The 20,104-nt window shown below is 30.9% G+C and overlaps 2 protein-coding genes and 1 pseudogene across 2 annotated transcripts; all 3 read right to left on the reverse strand.

Annotated features, from left to right (window-relative positions):
• Window positions 1–3,501: 3,501 nt before the first annotated feature.
• LOC105365018 (uncharacterized protein KIAA1143 homolog) lies at window positions 3,502–4,323 on the reverse strand. The gene is given in 3 exon segments (XM_011503074.1): window positions 3,502–3,726; window positions 3,806–3,938; window positions 4,044–4,323. Coding segments are annotated over 3 exon segments (465 nt in total). The 5' UTR covers window positions 4,200–4,323; the 3' UTR covers window positions 3,502–3,550.
• Window positions 4,324–6,091: 1,768 nt separating this feature from the next.
• Window positions 6,092–9,059, reverse strand: LOC105365020 (uridine-cytidine kinase-like 1 pseudogene; annotated as a pseudogene).
• Window positions 9,060–10,732: 1,673 nt separating this feature from the next.
• LOC105365019 (short spindle 6) lies at window positions 10,733–18,194 on the reverse strand. Its single transcript, XM_011503075.1, has 8 exons — window positions 17,988–18,194; window positions 16,340–16,450; window positions 15,573–15,803; window positions 14,363–14,632; window positions 13,708–13,956; window positions 12,270–12,536; window positions 11,657–12,071; window positions 10,733–11,183 (listed from the first exon to the last, which is right to left on the reverse strand). Exons 1-8 carry the CDS (start codon window positions 18,162–18,164, stop codon window positions 10,795–10,797), a joined length of 2,109 nt encoding a protein of 702 aa, XP_011501377.1. The 5' UTR covers window positions 18,165–18,194; the 3' UTR covers window positions 10,733–10,794.
• Window positions 18,195–20,104: the final 1,910 nt, after the last annotated feature.

Consider the following 20,104-nt stretch of genomic DNA (forward strand, 5'->3'; position numbering starts at 1 on the left):
CTTTTGCTGCAACTGTATTCTATAAAAGTATTAACTATCTTTCGTGTTCCTGACTCTATTTACACATGGCCGAGGGTCTTGATAGATCAACATATCCGATGGAGAAAACCATAATGCTTTTTATCCTTGAATACCAAACGATATTCAAAGTGTAGAAGTCAGCTTTTTTTTAACATAACACAAATCCCCTCCGTTATTAAAATCCTCGAGCACTTACTGCAATTTACTGTTACTGTAGCGGAAAGCAATCCGTTTTTGCTATAGGATTTTCTAAGCCATAAATTGTATATCCCAATAGAATAATCGATTTATGTATTAAATAACCAGAGTAGAAAAGACACTTGCAGGGTAAATATATCTTATCAGCCAAAAGAAGGTCTCAAATCATATTTGCTGATTACCCGACTTTATTAATAAATTTTTTATTGCATCGATAAGACATCGCGTCGGCCATTTTACTTTTTGTACCTCGTGATTCGAGTGTGCGTGTATTGGTGAGACCATACATTTATAATAACAATTTTATATATTTTTCATTCGACAAATTGGCTCGGTTAAACTCGGATTCTGTGGCAATAGAACGTCAAGCTGACAATATACCGGGCATTTGACAATTGTCTATGGTCTCCCGAAGATCGCAACCGACCATCGAGCAAAAACACGTTGAAAAAGTACGAAGGGCTGCGTTCGGCAACGCAATAAACAGGCACAAAAAGAAAGTGGAGAACCGTACATCGACGAGCCGCGAATCTCGTCTCGAGTCACCAACTCCGTTTGAATTTCCCGCCTCCGAATCAAAGGGGCCGTGAATAATCAATAAAAAGCTCGCATCCGTCATCTGCCACGAAATTCGGCTGAGCGTCGTCAGCCACCATGAAGATTGGGGGAGGTGGGTCAGGGGGAGCAAAAGGTAGTCGCCGCCGCCTCCTCCGAAATTCTTGCGCGCGAGACACGTATGCGATACGTCTGTCTGCCTCTATACGTTCCACGATTGCGACTCGCTTCGAATGCGAGCGCGCGAAAACGTATCGCACACGTGCTTGGCTGCAGTCGCACTGCCGGATCTACCCACCGGCGCCTCTTCGCTCTCGCGTATGAGCCCCGAGGATAGAAGTAGAAACAGCGCGTAATCCTCCTGGCGAGCGGTAGTGGCGTTGCCGATAGGGCGAGGGGAGCCAGGAGTCAGCGGGAGTCCCAGAAAATGGAGGAGCGGCACGAATGCTACGGGGAGAGAGAGAGAGAGAGAGAGAGAGAAGAGCGCGTGCTAGGGCGCCGGGAGCGCGCGACCCCCATCTACGGCCCTGACACCCTCTGGTTGAGCCGTCGGCGAGGACGTGGCCCCAGCGACGGATACCTCCTTGGACGACAGATGAGCGTCCCCGAGCGACCGACCGACCAAGCCCCTTCGACTTTCGTTCTCACCCTACACCCCTCTGTCACGCCTTTCGCACTGCAACTTATTACCTCTTGACACCGCTAAAGCCGTATCGCACCGGCGACCAAACGACCCAGTCCACGATTGCTCGCGGATTAACCTACAAAACATAGGATTTGGGGTGGGGGGAGGGGGCGGTAACGAGAGGGGGGAGATAGAAGTCGGGACAACGCCATCTCCGAGGAAGCGATGCGCTAAGGCCATGATCCGCATATTAGCTTGACTTACTTTGAAACAGCTGCCTCAGGTAGGAATCCGTGGCCGTCCTTGCGGATGATACTCACAGGGACGGTCCCGCCGCCGCCGCCGTCGTTGTCGTTGTCGTCGTAGCTGTCGTCCTCCGGAAGGAACGCCACACTGCCACACACTGCCACGAAGATAGGTATTTTGTGCTCGAAACGAATACGTGTGCGCCTAAGTGCCTATATGTGAGCGAGTGTGTGAACGCGCGCGAGCGCGCGCTTGCGTGCTATCTTGCAAGCGTGTTAGTCACACGCACGATGCACTGATGAACCGTAGGCGCGATCTGCGTCTGTGTCCGTGCGTGAGCGCGCACTGCGTGAGCGTGACGCGCGCGCGCGCGCGTCAAGATGTGTGCGTATATTATTTAAACATATGCACTGACACAAATGTAAGTTAGCTGACGATGAGTCCTCCTGCGTGCGCGTCCGATCAAACGACTTTATTAATGAACGGCAGGATATATCGCACAAATATTATGCCTATGAAACGAGCGAGAGAGGAGGAAAACACTCGCGAAAATAAATAAGAGGCGCGTGCGTGAGATAATGTTAGAGAGAGAAAGAAGGAGGACTCGAAGCGCGATATTTGAATGAATACACAGCGTGGTAATACAAGCACGCACTTGTTCTTTACGCTATTAATCACTAGAGTCACTCCCTCGTTAATCTTGTTATGCGATTTTGCGTTATTTGAGTGTGCCTGGGCCACTGTTAACGGCACTGGTAAGGAAGTAAAGCTCCAGGTGCACGCTCAATCTCCTCACCTCCGGATCTCTCCGTCGTCGTCTCTCTTTTCGTTGCGAACGAGCGAGACTAATTTCAAAATGGCTTCCTCTAGATCACGTGATCGCCGATACGCCCTCTCTCTCCCTCCTCTCTTCTCTCTTTTATACAATTCATCATATACGATATTGTTTCGTCTTTTTTCTGTGGACTACACTATTTCGGGTTAAGTTAGAATAACAGACTCCTATGCAAGCCAACATATATATGTAACATTTTATACAGTGTAAAAAAACATAAATATAATTTTATAACAAATATAAAAATTTATAGACAGAAATAATTCTTACACTTTATCCTATTGTTATACATAGACTTCAATATAAATATATTATTTATAAATTATATTCTATGTAAAGAACCGTTATTTCATAAATCACCTTTTAAAAATTAGAGATTAATTTTTTTTAATTTATCGTGTATGGTTACGTTAAAATTTTATTGATTGAATTAATATTGCATAAGTCATAAATCTAAAATATACTATAAATATTATCAATGATTATTGTATAAATAATTGGTATATATTTATTGCTAGTTTTATATTTTTAATTTCAAATGACTTACATAACTAAAAAACCGTAACATCCAAATTACACTTTAAATTCATTTATTTACATAAAAATATATTTTTCTTTGGATATAGAGTAAAATTTGTAATTACAACTCAATCATTGATTAAAAATACTTCAAATATGACTTTATTTATTACATTTACATTATTGTATTATAAACAACAACAACATTTCCTAAATATTACAATAATTATAATTGTTTCATAAAAAATGAAATTCTATCTTATAAATAATACAATGAAAAGTCCAATACTATTATTGATTCTTTTTGTAATTAATATAATTTTTATTCTATACTATGTTATTCATAGAGAATTGATTAAACTTATTCAAATGATAATGTAATTTCCAAAGATCCAATACACTATTTCCTTAAATTTTTAAATTCTCTGTTTTTTTACTAATTTATATATATAACAGCATTTATTTAAATGTTTTAATTTAACATTTTTTTCTACAATTAGTACTCAAAAAAGTTAAACTACATTTTTATAAAAAATAAATTATCGTTTAAATTAGTAATTTTCTTCGTCTTCTGTACTAAATGAAAGTACTGTCTTAGCTGGTTTGTCCTTTTTCTTCTTCTTAAAATCCTTTGGTAAAGATGACTTTGATGAACTTTCATCGTTGGTGCCTTTCTTTCTTTTAAATATTACCTTTTGTGATAGATCTGCTTTGTCTATAACAGCAACTATAATATAAATACAAGATACATGAATATTGAATAAATTTTATATTTTCAATTGAATTGAATTCAATTGAATAGATACCTTGTTTTTTTATCGCTGCATACAAATCTGCTTCTTCTGCTGTTAAATCACCATCTTTCATAACAACGACAACAGGTTTTTCATCAATGCGATCTTCAAAATCCTCATCAGCAATTTTCGGTAATTCTTCTTTCTTCGCAAGAGAAATTATATAATTATGTAATAGTTGTATATAAGTATTTTAAAATGAAATTTAATTCTTACCCAACTCTCAACAACTTTATTTACTATAATTTACCTTTGTTTCAACGGTAGGACCTTCTACATAACCTGCTTGTTGCTTTAATTTTGTTATAAATGCTGGCTCCGATGGTTTTATATAATTAACATTATGTTTTTTTTTGGAGTACATATTTTAACAGTATAACTTAAGACGTATAACCTTAAAATACATCTTGATATAATAGGAAGCTGATATGAAATATTTATTTTGAAATCGTAGAAATATAGTTACATACTACTGTATTCTATTATTCTTATGCGATATTCCTTTGTTCCACAATGCATATTAGTTTCTACTATCGCGATAATATAAAAAAATTTCTTTTATAGTATCTTAAAAAAGTACTGAGTAAACTATAGTTTATAAAAACATGATATAGAGGCTGCTATATATATATATATATATATATATATATATATATATATTTATTATATTTTACATGATTATAATGTTTTCGATAATTTTTTATTTAATCATTAATTTAATCCTTCAATATCCTAAATTATTTATTTACTAATTTTTAGTCATTGTTATAGTTTTTATTTATTTTTACTTAGAGAAAGTATTAAATATCAAGAAAACAAAACATATAATATTATCATCAAATAATGAATTTGTACAATAGAGATAACGTTAAACTAATAGAACGTAAACTTATAATTATTCTATTTTTTTTCAACCTTATTAACATTCAATAATATTAATATTAAATAATATTAAAAAATATAATGTTGTTTATTTTATACAAAGCTTGAAATAAAATGATTGAAATAACTAAAGTTAATTTTTTTATTTAAAATTACAAACTAATTATCTCATATTTATAAGTTAAATAATATAATTTTTGTACCAGAAATAAAAGAATAATATTCTCCATTTTGTTTTTACGGTAAATTTAATTGATATTTTTTCTAAATTTATTCAATCTCAAAATCTCCATTCCAAGTAATTATAATTTACTTGTACATAATTTCGATTTTACTTTAAATGTACAATGTATAAACCGATCAAGCCCTTGATCATTTTCAATAATATTTAAGAATTAAAATTTATTACGGTGATTTAGGGTATGGCTTTTTTGTGTATTTTGCATAGCACAACTTAATACTTATTGGCTGTTGAATATGGTGTGTGATAGTTTCCAAAAAAGCTAATGAAACGGGGCATAATTATCATCGCAACGACACTACTGAGAAGTAATATGCATTGGTTTTCCTAATTTTTTTTTTAAACCATCGCGTGCACAACAATCAATAGGTATTAAGCTGCTGCAGTGAACGCAATAAAAAAAAGTTATATACCGTTTAATTAAACTGCAGATGCATATAAGATTTAAAAAGCTGGTCTTTATTATACTTACATAGTAATACAGTTCGAATAATGAACTTATATTCAAGAAGTCTTCTATTTACGGCAGTTTCAGTGCTCGCTCTAATTTAGTAGCATTTAACTTTAACGAAAAGTAAAATAATTAGATATTGTTTAATATTTTTCCAAATAAAGTTGAGCCGAGATTTATAAATCGGACTAACAAATTCGTATGCGACAACTGGACCAATTTTTAAAAAACATTTCTTATATTTCTAATGTAAAATATAAAATCGAATTTCGAAGTATGGGTTTTAATCTCATTTAATTTAATTAATACTTAAATCATCATATGAATCTGATCATATCCAAAAATAACAAAAAAAAAAAAAAAAATTCTTTATCTCTCATAGTATAGATTGATAATGTTCCCGTACGTATTGCTGTACATTTTTTATACATCCAGTGTTTATTAATATATGATTGTAAAATAATATCATCATAAATAAACTAATATTAGTACCTTATACTATTTTGTTATAAATTTACTAAGAGTAAGTATATTATAATTGTACCTATACAAATTCGATCGATAATATATTATTATAATAAAAGTAGAACTTGCTAAAAATAAAGGGTAAAAATAAAGTTTTTCTATTTATTGTTATTATATTTTTTCAAGGATATTAATGGAAAATATTTTTATATTGAAATAAAGATGAATATAATAATTAGATTACTGTTAACACATGATAACTTTAAATTTTCTAATTTATTTACAGTAATCAAGGATTACTTGTTTAAGATGAAATGATCACAGTTTGTTCATGTAAATTATTCAATGTCAAAAAATTTGCACAACCATCAGATTTTAATAAACAATCATTTTTAAAAACTAATAAGCGATCGACGATGGCTCAGTTCCAAAGTACCTATCACCAAAGTTACCAATACCTGGCAGTACATAAAATTTTTCATTTATTTCCGGATCTAATGCAGAAGTAACGATTTTTACATTAGAAAAAGCATAAGCTATCGAATGTACTCCTGACTCAGCCATTAATAAAGATACAAGCATAATATTATCCTCTGCGACATCATGATCAAGAAGTACTCTTATAGCCATCATGGCTGCTGCACCCGTGGCCACTGTTGCATCCATTAAAATTACTCTATAATCTTTAATATCTTTAGGCAAGCGAAGATAATACAATTCTGGTTCGCCCGTTTGTTCATTTGTTTGTATTAAAATTTTACCGATTCTTATATCTTTACAAACATCTCTTACAGCTTGTTCCATAGTTTCACCAGCTCTTAAAATTGAAACACCACATATTTTATCTATAGCACTTCTTTTCCCATTATACAGAACTCCTTGCGGAGTTTCAATAGTAATCTCTCTAAACGGTAATAATGATAAAGCATACTCTATGACTAAACGTATTAAACGTTTAGAATAAAATATAAACTCATCTCTATGTATGTTTTTGTTACGTACAAATGTGTGCAGGCCTTTGATTTGCGGCGTATCAGGCAATAAATACAGCGAATCGGGGAGTGGTTGACCAATGTAAGAATGAGCAAGTTTTTCTCTTAATTTAAACCCTCTTAATTGAAGTTGAGTATGAACATGTTGTACTATTAATTCTATAGCAACTTCATTATCACCTCCACGAGGAACAATAATATCCGCATGAACCATTGAAGGCGCAATGTAATAATAAAAAGATGGTTTCACCATAGTGCTGTACTGTTTTAATACTCCCTCTAAATCTCTGCCTCTTTGTGAAATGTCTCTTTTTAAACGTCTGGCCAATCTTACATCTGCGTCAGTATCAACAAAGACTTTCATATCACACATTTTCAGCACTGCTGGATCATAAAATGTTAATATTCCCTCAAAGATAATTACATTTGCGCCGTACATAGTTTTCGTTCTACTCTCTCTACTATGAGTAACAAAATTATATATAGGTACTTCAACTTTTCGTCCTTCTTTGAGACGTTGCAATGTAATTTTGAGCAATTCAAAATCAAATGCATCAGGATGATCAAAATTGTATTCGTTATGCGTTACTAGATCATGCTGAAATTCATTTAAGACTTTATAAAAGGAATCCATACTGAGTAAAGTTACCCACGGGACATCAAGAGATTCAATAATTTTGGTAGCTACTGTAGTTTTTCCAGAAGCACTGCCACCACATATACCGATTACAAAAGGTTCTACCTGTTGGCCAGCAGAATTATACCAGGGTGGTCTACCAGCTGTATATATAGTTCTAGTTTTGCTCTGAAGTATTGATTCAGCTGCAGTTTTTTTATTAGATTGAGAAGAACTTGTCGTTCGTTGCCTGTGTGAATGTGGCGATCTTTGTGATCCTGTAGATGGTGGTCTTGGCGAAGCTGGAGTTGGATTACTAATATCTAGATGATAATCTTCAGAGAATTCATCACAGAAATAAATTATTCGATCATCCAAACATTGATTGCAATCATCACTCTCTGAGCTTGCAGAGCTTGGTGGATCATAATGCTGAACCATTGCTGCCATAATTGTAATCTAAATACTTTTAATGTTTCTTTCATTAATGTCAATTTAATAGCAAAGGATTTTTATTCTTTTATTAATAATTAAAATCTTGATATATTACTGGTCAAAATAAAATATTATATTAACATTATAATTAAGATTTCGAATAGTATTATTAAAAATAATTCAAAATACTTACACTTACAAAGATGGTAATTTTAAAATGCCAATACCATGCAAAATGTAGAAATTTAAATTAAAAATTTTTCTTTATTTAAGAAATAAAATAAGTAACATTATTTTCTGTGACAAATTATTTAATAATAAAAATGTAATAAAAAAAAACCAATATATTAATTCTATTAATAAAAACAAATATTTATGTACAAAAGAAAATCTTTCAATATATGCTTAAAGTACTTTAAACAAATCATTATTTTTACTATTATTTATAAATTGTAATTTCTAAACGTTTGCATACAATTTTATTTGTAAAAAAAAAAAAAAAAAAAATACGTAAAAATGATAAAATATAATGGAAATTTGCGTAAAACTATACTTATTAATAATGAATGACTAATCAGAATAGATAACCTCTTGGTCCAATTTTAATTTAAAATATAAATACATACAGACAAAGATTGAAAGATATAGCATAGAAATTTGTTATCTATAAAAATGTTCATTCTTATCTGGTCTTCCAGATTGTTTATAAAAAAGGGTAAGAAAAAATGTGACATTGATGCAGTTCAATGTCAAGTGAAAATTAAAAAAAAAAGCCTAGATTATAAAGCCTATTTTGTAGTTTAAATTTTCAAATTCATACACTGCAGAGAAGAAAGATGTTATTCGTAATATCGTCTTGTGTACTTTAAACATAACAAAAAAAAAACAAAAAAAAACAAAAAACAAAAAGAAGTACATTTAATTTAAAATAGATTATATGGCAAGCCTCTCATGAACTTATTAAGTATTCATAATTCTTAAACTATATTTACAAAAAAATAGTAATTAATATTGTAACAAAAAAGTTTTTCTTTTTACAAAATAAATGGTTATTACATAAAGAATTATTTATTTTTTATATATACTTTTAAATAATAATATAGATAAAAAAAATTCACTGTCAGTCGATAACAATGTTATACTGATTTCGAAGGTAGGTTACAACGAATATTGCTAGTACCCGCGACTTTTAGTTACTTTTAGAATATCACGCAAGGAGCCATAAGATTGGGGTTAGGGTTGCCACAGACGTGTCGAGCGTATTCGCACATTAATAAACCCGTAAATAATTAAACATTGTTAAGGGATAAAATTGGATGCTTACATTAATTATAACCTACTTAGTTCATCAGAAATCATTAAATGAAAAAAAATCATTGTTTTCTTTAATCACGAATAGTGGAGTACAACCGATAGTCACGTTCATACGACACACCTATTGCCTTTTGTCGTTATTGCGGTTTGTTTTTCGAATCTTCAATACCACTTGATATTACATGTGGTGTTAATAAGAAAAATAGATTTTATTTGAGAATTATTTTATTAAAAAATTTAATTTGGGGACCAATAATGAAATTTGAAATTAAATAAGCAATTATGAAAAATTGAATGTATAATACTAGTTCCACTTGCAACTTAATAAATAAATGCTAAAACGAGTGTTTACTTGTGAATTTAACAAAAAAAAAAAAAAAAAAAAAAGAGAATAAAGAACTACTTTCAGTGTAATTTAAGCATAAGCATTGTTATGATCGTTATATCGATATATTGTTATATCGTTAGCCCTTTATAATTTGTCATCTAGAATAGTCACCGATCTGAAAAGATAATAAAATATCATTTGTGCTATATGATATTTGTTTCCTAAAATTCTATAAACAAATGTTCATTCATTTTCGCTTTCTATTACTTTCCATATTATTTTTATATATATATATATATATATATTAATATATTGTTATCTTATAACGTTGAATTATTTAATTACAAATATTTCCGAATTTAAAAACATAAAGTACGTAATTGTTAGATATTAAATATTGACATAACATTTAGCAATTTGCGCTTTAAACACAAAATTGTGTTTTAAAGTATATTAAAACTTTAATCTTATATTCTTGATTTTTATAAGTTGTTATTTAGATTTATTGAATGTAGCGACTGATATTAATAATTCCTTTTACCGAATAACGAAAACAATTTTCTATTTCAATAAATCCAAAAATAATATATACATATTTTATTTACAAATCAAAATTGTTTCTATTTCTGAATGTAAAAATATTTCTCATAATTTGTTTTATTAATTTTAAATCATTCTTATTTCATAAATTATTATAAATGTAATATTTATTAAATTTTATAAATTATATTCTTATGAATTTCATAAAAACATGATTTTTATGTTTGTCTTGAATAATAACATTTAATGTAGAAATTTTATAGTCAAATTTAATACTAAAAAATAATTATTTACTACACTTTTAAAAATTTATATATAACAAATATGTTTCAATTATATTATTATTTTTTTCTTTTAATTTATTAATACAAATAACTTTTAAGAAATAAATATTTCTAAAAAATTTTATATAAAATACTATTTTATATCGTTTTCAAGAATTATGAAATGGATGCGGGGCGGATACTTAAGGGCGAGTGGATGTTATGCGTCGATATATCAAACTTATAAAATTAAAGTCTTAAAGAAATGAGAAATATATATATATATATATATATATATATAAGTAGATTATCGAAGCATTGCTAAAGATTGAATGTACCGAATTAAAACTGAAACACCAGTCAATTAGTGAGTAAAATTTATAAAGCAATTTATTAAAATGTCTGTATAATATATAATATATAATACTCGTATAAATAGAAATGTTGCTCTTGTTGCTTGGAAAACGTGTGAACTTAGAGTCTTGTGATCTCTGAGTTGTTGATTGAGCGCTGTTTAGCGTCTGAGTGGCTCAGCCTGCGGTGTCTGATCTGCTGCTGCGAGCCATGACCCTCAGTCCTGTGGGATTCGCCCTGTCGTTTGTGCTTTTCCAGCTGGACGGCTATAAAACGAGGATTCGGACCGTCGAGACACTCGCAGCTCAACGAAGCATCCAGATCGCTGCCATAAGATGCAGCTATTAAGAGACTTTCTGTGGACTTAGTTGGCTGAAAGTGGTGGTTGCTGCAGTAAAGCTGCTTGCCAGATGTTCGTCGTTGATACTGCTGCTGCTGTTGCTGCTGTTGTTGTTGCGAAGGACAACCGGTAGTTGGAGTTTTCGCCCGACTATGATGCGAGGAGTTTCCTAAAGAATTAATTTTTCTAAAAAGAATTTTACGATGCATTTGGCACAATTTGCCGTGACGCTTATTAACATTGAGTGGTGGAGCGAATTATATTAATATTATCAAGTCATCGTTTTACATAAGCGACAGTCCTTAACAATCATATCCAGTTATTCAGTGATTTTGAGACAAATAATTTAATTTACAAATGCGAGCTCAGATATTAAATCTATTTTTAATTATTATTTAATTAGACAAGCAGCTCTATGACTCGTAATATATGATATAAGCCATAATCAGCATTAGGACTTACAATGATATATACATATATATATATTCTAAAAGGGGTAAATAAATATTAATTTTTCGAATTCATCGATAATTAATTGTAAGTATATAATATAAAAAGCTTGAATGTAATATAAAAATACAATAGAACTTTTATTATACGTTGAAGGGAGTGAAAATTATTCAATTTTGCGGATAAACTTACCGGACTTAGTTGGTCGTTCGGCACTGTGAATTGTTTTAGCGGTATCAAGGTAGCCATAGCCGAAACCGTAGCCACCGAAGCCCTTAGTTGTAAGATTATCCCAGGATTTGGGTTTAGCGTACTGGAGGCAGGGTGGGGGTCGATGTTGGATATTTGGATCCCAATAGAGGGTATCAGTACTAAGAGATGTTGAACATGAGACGATGCTTTCAGCCCCCGTTGACATTTCACTACTTGTGATTGAATGAAGACTGTGTCCCGAGGAACGAGAGCAATTGTGCTGACTAGAATAATGTTCACGTGTTTGCTGCTGACTATCCCATTGTTCTTTCTGCGGTTGAGCCTGTTGCTGCTGTTGTTGTTGTTGCTGCTGCTGTTGATGTTGCTGTTGCTGTTGCTGTTGTTGTTGCTGTTGCTATAAATAATAGTGCTGATGTCACGGCGAGATAAGTTATTTTCGTGAATTATTGTATAGATTCATATTAATTGAAATGGACATCCGATACTCTGAATCTATTCTTAGTTAAGAACCTTACAATTTATTATACACACCAAGAAAATAATGAGGGCAGAATGTAATGCAGGATAAAGGAATATAGTCGAAAATCGCTACCCAAGCTTGATGTTGTGTCTGAGAGCTTTGCTCGTGTCGAGACCTGCGGTGCTTTTCTCTGCGCCTTCTATTGGGTACGCAGTTAGGATCACAACAAGGGCTGGCCAGGTCGTAGGCATCTAAGCTTCCGTTGTCCCCTTGGGACTGACGATCCACTCGATGACGTCGATTTGCGCTCGATATGCACGCCACGCAAAGATTTCGCGTGCCTGGGTGCAGATTCTGACCCTCCGAGTGTTGTTGTTGTTTCTGTTGCTGCTGCTGCTGCTGCTGCTGTTGGTGCAGATATATAAAAACATAAATATTAATGTCTAAATGAATTATTTATAATAATTTTACGATATTACCATCCAACAGAATTTAATAATATATATTATCATACATTTACTTACTGCAGAAAGTTTTAAATAATTTTATACGTCCAAAGTTATTTTCCATGGGAAAAAAATTTAACTCTGTAATGCTTTTTCTTTATTTTATGAATCATTATTAATTTATTAATAATTTAATATATAATTTAATAATTTAATAATTAATTAATTTAATCCATTCATAAAGTTCATTCATAAAGTCTATTTCTTAAAAATGTTTTAATATTATTAATAACTTTATTTCAAAAATCCATAATCTATTTTAAATCGATTTATTAAATAGGTTTCTATGCATTAAAGACTCGACATTGTATTTATCGCATTACTATATATCGATATCATTCAACTTGATTTAGCGAATCGTTGAATAATGAATTTACAATTATCATATGGAATTGCATACACATTTAATGTACTTCAACTGGCTTGCATGTCAGACATTATACTTAATCAGATAAACATATATAGTTTTGAATATTTAAAAAATATTTTAAAAGGTTTATACATAATATATATTTTTTTTCAAATACGAAAAGAAAATAATAACAATTAAAGTGATTCGATAAGCATTAAATAGTTAATAAGTTTTTCTTTGAAACAATTTCAATGTAGTTGTTTTTCATTTTGGTAGTTACACGAATATTAAATATTTAATTGTATTACGAATACGTATATTTAGCGATGAATAATTGTTCAGTTTAACATTGAATTCGACTATTAAATAAGTTATTAAATATTTTAATAAACATTAAGTTATTAAAAGTTAACGAAAGTTTGCACGATTAAAAAGTATTTTACCATTACCTTTTCTCATACTATATAACGTAACGTTTAAAAATCTTATGTACTTATAATATGTATAATATTTTCGATTTTTCTAATAGATTCTTATTGAAGAATATTAAAAACTTATTCCATTTGTGTAATGCAAGTCAAATAAAAATAAATCAATAGGGAATACACAGCCACTGGAGATATTTGAAAAAAAAACACAGTTAATATAAGTAAGACATAAACGTAAATACAACATCGTAAAGTTTTAATGGAATCAAATCGATCGTCCGTACCTGGGGTAATTGACTGGATTTATTGTTCCCGTGCGAGGATCTTTCCTTGCTTTTTGAAGGCGTAGTAGTGCTGCTTAGGCCATTAACCTGGTGATAACTGTGACGCGATGAAAAGCTGTTGGAGTTGCCACTCGTCTCAACGGAAATGTTCGAGAGGAAGTGATGGTGATCGCTGCGAGAACGGGGTGGTCCAATTGCTACGAAACATGCGGCACTGCGTGGAATCAAAAATGAGCGACCGTCGGCGTACTATAAAAGATAATTGTTTTAGTATCATTGGATCGATCAAGATTCAACTAATTAATTTCAATTAATTTTTAGTGACAAAACCCATCCTACGTAAGATAAATTATGCAATGCAAACGCTAACTGAATGTTATATAAAACATTGGGAAAGTATATACTTTTCATTTTTTCAAAAGTCTTTCTTCCAATATCATTGTTTAATGAATTATTCGTAGTCGCAAGACTATAAGATAATATTATGAAAGCGACTTAAATTCATTAAGTGAGCGGAAGGACAGGTGGCTGGCGATAAGCGTCCTCTTTTCTCAGAATTACAAAAACCTATGCACTAAACATAATAGTAAATAGAAAACATCAACACATATGAGTCTCAGGCATGAGACATTCGAGAGGAGCGTCGAGAACTTACCACACTATAGAGGAGGAGGTGCTCGGTAGATGAGGTCGGACGGCAGCAAGAGCGTGCGCTCCCGGAGCCGAGACTCGATATGGATGAGGGCTCGAGCCCAGAATCAGCACCAGGTGTCTGGCTACTTGGAGTACGTTTCCGTGCCGGCAACGAGTGCGTCTTCCAACGGCCCATCAAAATCGAACGCTCGCGCTCGCAGAGCCGCTCCAGCTCGTTAAGTCGCGTCTGCAGGCCTCGCTGCAGCTCGATATAGCGCATGTGCAGCTCGACCTAGGGACCATTTTAAGGCAATTATTGTGTTATAGTATTATAAAAGGCTATCGAATATTTATGCTCATGCTATGACGTTTGACCGATTATTATATTTTATGCTCTTCTGCATTCTATGGAAACGCTGGCGAAATGCTACGAGGTCATAATGGATATTTTATTAATCAAGCCATGCGAGATTACGGTAAAGTCCTAACGAGTAGGAGGGTCGCGGCGGTGAGCGCAGAAGGGTTTGGGTGCGAGGCTGTCTGGAGCCGCCGTCGGTGGAGATAATATATCATTACATCCATCAATACATAATACATCAATACATACTTGAATAGTATATGTCTCCGTAATAATAATGCCATTTATTACTCGTAGTCTTGAATAATGGACTTGCGCAATAAGATTCGAGTAATTTGATTTTTAACACGATCCAGCCAAGGGTTTATTTATTCATTTATTTATATGTTTGTTTAATTATAATACAATGATTTTCACTGCAATATTTCTATATATTGTTTATCAACTACACAGGTGTTATGTTTGTTTAATTATAATCTTAATTAAAACTTTTTTTAACATATTCAAATTTTTATTAAATAATTTCTCAATCGTATTGTTGATAGATGTAATAAAGTGACTGAAAAGCGTAAAAACACTCATGGCGACCTAGGCAATAAGATATATTTCACCATTTAGTTACTTTGCCTTTGTTACTAATGACTATTGGCGATTTAGTGAAAATAGCATTTTAATTGCTCAATAATGATTCGCTGCAAAAGAAAGCAGCATTTTCGTAAATTGTAATGATTAATTTTGAATGGTATACTGTTCTAAATCTTAATTTCATCGATCCAATCGATGAACACACATTTAAAAAGAAAGTTGTTTTCACATACGTTTATAAATTTATTCGATACGATCGATAGCGAGGCAAAGTACACAAATAATAAACCTTTCTAACACAATCCTCGAAGGAGACCACCATGCGCATCCTGGCATCGCAATTCTTGATGAAATTAACAAGAGTCTTATGGTCAGCTCTGTCCATTTCTTGACCATTTATCGAGACAATTACGTCACCTTCGCGCATCCCAGCCTTAAATGCAGGTCCATCGTACTCCACGTAGTCCACGTAAGTAACCATCTCGATTTCCTGTTCTCGCTTGTAGTGTATTCCATAGCTCTGAAAAAGGAATAGAGCTCTTGCATGTAATTGTTGCATTTAATAACCATTTCATTGAAAATACTTACGCATTTTTATTTAATGTTATTTTAATCATCAAATTTTTATTTAGAAATCAACGATTCAATTGAGTTAAAGTTGGCTATATTTCGATATGTAAATCTACTACTAAATTTGATTTATAATTTAAGAAAACAATTTGCTTCAACGTTAAAGAATTTGTTTATTGTAAGCAAATAAAACGTGTTTTATAAAATGTTCACTTATTGTTACGATAATTTACTGCAATTTTTATATAATTACATTAAATATTAATTCTAGTAATTTTTATGGTTTAAAATTATTTGTTAATTATTCAGTTTGAAGTGATCTGTTGTACTAATAAAATGTTTTAAATTATTATAAAAATACGCTCGAATCCTTTAATCTTTAATATGTATTACCAAACAAAAAAAGTAATATCATGTATTATAAATTGATTACTTTTTAATTAAAATTTTGTGAAAATTTTGTAAATGCAAATAACATAAACGTACCTGTAACGTGAAGCCATATGTACCATTTTTCTTTTCGACAATTATGGTACGCCGTCGTCGATCTTCGTCCCCTCGTGTCAATCGATCCGATTTCGATCTCTCAAGAACAGCCTGGAATAATAAAAGAAAGTACCATAATTTTTCTTAGACGAAGTTAATCTGCAAATTTTACTTATTCATTAAATGATGACCTCGTACATATTTTAATATATTAAGTGCAATATTTTAAGAATAAAATTCTTTCATTATTTCCATAAATATTACTTCAAATTGTTTTCAATACAATACATACGGTTTTTATGGGAATAGCATGAAAACAATATGTATTTTTTTTTATTAACAAATTGTACATAATATAATTAATTATTGATTAATTTATATATCAGCTATTTATTAAAATTAATAAATTTTATAATTATTTGTATCAATGTCTTTTCAATAAATTTCCATTTATTTTTTGTTTTTACAGAAAATCGTTATACGATACTTCCAGATGTGTACGTACAGAGGTAAAATATATATGTAAATGTGTGTTAATATTAATTGAGAAAACAGAGAATGATATACGAACTTTTATTCAATGCTTTACCAACAATATATTAACATGATTTTCCTTATGACTTAAATTCAAACGTATTTTAACTATATAAGAATTGTTATTATATTGCTAAGGATATACGAATAGCTAGCTGTCGAATATACGAATATCATTCGATTTCACAGTAATAATTGTGATCTCAATTAAACATATTATACGTAGTTTTAAGCAGTTTAAAAGCGTTTTGATGAATTATATGTGGATTTATATACCATACACAACATAAACGATTCTCTTGGCTTTATTCCCTAGTATTATATATTTTACCGCATTCACAAATTTTCGAGAAATATTTTTTTCTTATAACCAATGTAGTATAAAAATTAACATTTCAGTATTTAATTAAATATCACGAGAGAATTAAAAATGAATTTAATTCATATAAAAATATATACAAGTTCATATAAAAAAAATGCAAATTAATATTTCTATTTTTTTTGAAAAATGAAATGAGTAAAGTGCATCAATAGCAGAATTAGTCAGTAAATTCATCTGTATCTTTAAGCACAATATCTGACTATAATGCACATTTTACTGAAATAAAAATCATGCAATATCTGAAAGAAAGATAACAAATCTGAATTGTTTAAAGTAAATATCCAAGAATTAAACTTATTAATGTATGCATTTTATCGACATATGAAATTAAATCTAAATTAAAAAATCTAAATCTAAATTATAAAAACATTGCAGCTGCTGTGCATTCAAATGAAAATACAATTCAGAATTTTCAGTAAAGACATAATAATAAAACAGCTACGCATACTTTATTAAAGTTTCTATCCATAAAGTTGACATGCGTATGTGATGATGTGTTTAAGTAATATGACGGAAAAATATCGATCCCTACGTACATGTGGCAGGTCGTCCGACAAAGGACGGAATATAAGCGAACCAAGGCTGAGAGACAAATAGTTATAGAGAGATGGTTACATATGTGTATATATATATATATATATATATATATATATATATATATATTGTTTGTGTGTGTGTGTGAGAGAGAGAGAGAGAGAGAGAGAAGAAAGTCAGTGAGAAAAAGAAAATTACACGCTCAACGAGGCTACTCCATTCCTCGTCGTCGCTGAGCTCGAGGCCAGCGCTATTCCTTGCTACTTGGACCGTTGCGCTTAGCTGCGTCGTTGTCGGTTCTTCCGATTCCTGTTGTTGTTGTTGTTGTTGCTGCTGCTGCTGTTGCTGCTGCTGCTGCTGGGGCGAGCCGTTCATGGCAGCAAAATTTCTGAGCGCACCCCTGAAGCTTACAACAAAGGTAAACTGAGCGCCAGCGGACTGTATCCACGCACGCGCAAGAATTTCAGGGAAAAAGAAGCCGAAGCTGCGACGGCGCATTGTGCAACCCCCACCAATTTCCGGTGAACGACCTCGAGGGATGACAAATCGGTCGCTCACTCCCTTAAAATTTGCGAAACGACGATTGGCCTCGATTAATGGTCGACAATCAATGTTGTTCAATTTGCATTTTGCAAAAAAGATACTATGTTGGTATCCGAATTTAAGCAAATTCTAGATTAAAAATCTGAGAAATTTATAATGATTTCAGAGTAACTACTGTACAAATTCAGGGATACACCACAAGCGGTACATGGACATTTCATATCCCAGAGTTTACTTTATAGTAGTTGATAATTTTTTCACTTGCTTCAATAAATAATTTCACTATTTAGTGGAGTAGATTCTAATCCTCCAAGACGTTTCGCGTAGTTGATAATTTTTATTTTTACTTACGTAATAAAACTTTTAAAATATATAGAGTACAATTTTAAAAAATCTACGAATATTCAAGCGAATTGTAACACCAGCAAAAAACTTAATCAGTTTTATTAAATATTTTATATTGTAATATCAACAACATTATTTATATTCTTAATATCTATTATCAATTAAAGAATTAACATATGAGTTGTATTTACAAAAATAAATAATAACGTTGGTAATTATTGGTTATTTGATTATTATTTTAAATATATACATTTTTTTCTTTCAAGTTTATTTGTCAAATATATTTTATGAAGATTACGTAAGTATATATATATATATATATATATATATATTTATGTAATGACTTAACAGAAATTTTATTATAATGATAATATATAATCACGTGTCACAATTATATTTATGAAACATGAATAAAAAAATCTCTTTATTCAGCCATATATTTGTATTATATGAAAATGAAATTGAAAAATAAAGTTCCATATTATATTGAGATTTAAATTGTGGCTTATAGAAATTTATGGCTCGCGAAATTTATGAGCCGTGAATGTATATTTAAATTAGAATAATTTGTATTCATAAATTTAACGTGTATTTATAAATTTTATTATAAATCTTATAAAAAAAAATTTATGCAATATATAAATAGAATTATTTTACAATAAGCAATTAGATGGAAATCACGTTTAAATGGTTTTATCTATAACTTAACGATGCACTTCTAAGGCAGATGATTTTGTTTTCCAAATATAAATGTCACAGGTTTGATAATATTTTTATGATTTCCATTAATATTTAAAGTAAAAGAAACTTGTTATTATATTCGATTCAAATCCTTAAGAGAATCCCTATTATAAAATATAAAAAAATGAGCAATTTATTTTTAGATGATTTTTTATAATGTAAAGTATAATTCAGAAATACTACAATTTTATTAGAGAAGTCAAAATGTAATTTAAAAATCTGTAAAATAAAATAATATTAGTAAATTAGTATATATTTAGACAGATTTTGTCTTCTATAACTTTTTTATATATAAACATTAATAAATGCTAGACATACATAACAATTTTTATATCCAATATTTTTAATTTATATATAAATTTCATTTATACATTGTGTATATTATTGATTTAATTACATTTTTTTTATACAAGAGTTAATCTTAGTTTTTTTTCTTTATATACTATACTCTATCATTTGGACAATGTTTCTTGGATCTTGGGTAAGGCGGACAATTTGGTTTAGGAATCAGTAAATCCCTAAAAATAAACGCAAACTATACTGAAATTGATTAGTAATAATATGTTATTTTAATTAAATTAAATACAATGCAAAAAAGCGACGAAATTCATTATTTATGATTCTCGTTTACATTTGTTGCATTGTTTAAAGAAATTAAGATAAACATAATTTTATAAAACATCAAA

Source organism: Ceratosolen solmsi, unplaced genomic scaffold (assembly GCF_000503995.2).
Source record: "Ceratosolen solmsi marchali unplaced genomic scaffold, CerSol_1.0 scaffold45, whole genome shotgun sequence".
In the NCBI taxonomy this organism is placed as follows: domain Eukaryota; kingdom Metazoa; phylum Arthropoda; class Insecta; order Hymenoptera; family Agaonidae; genus Ceratosolen; species Ceratosolen solmsi.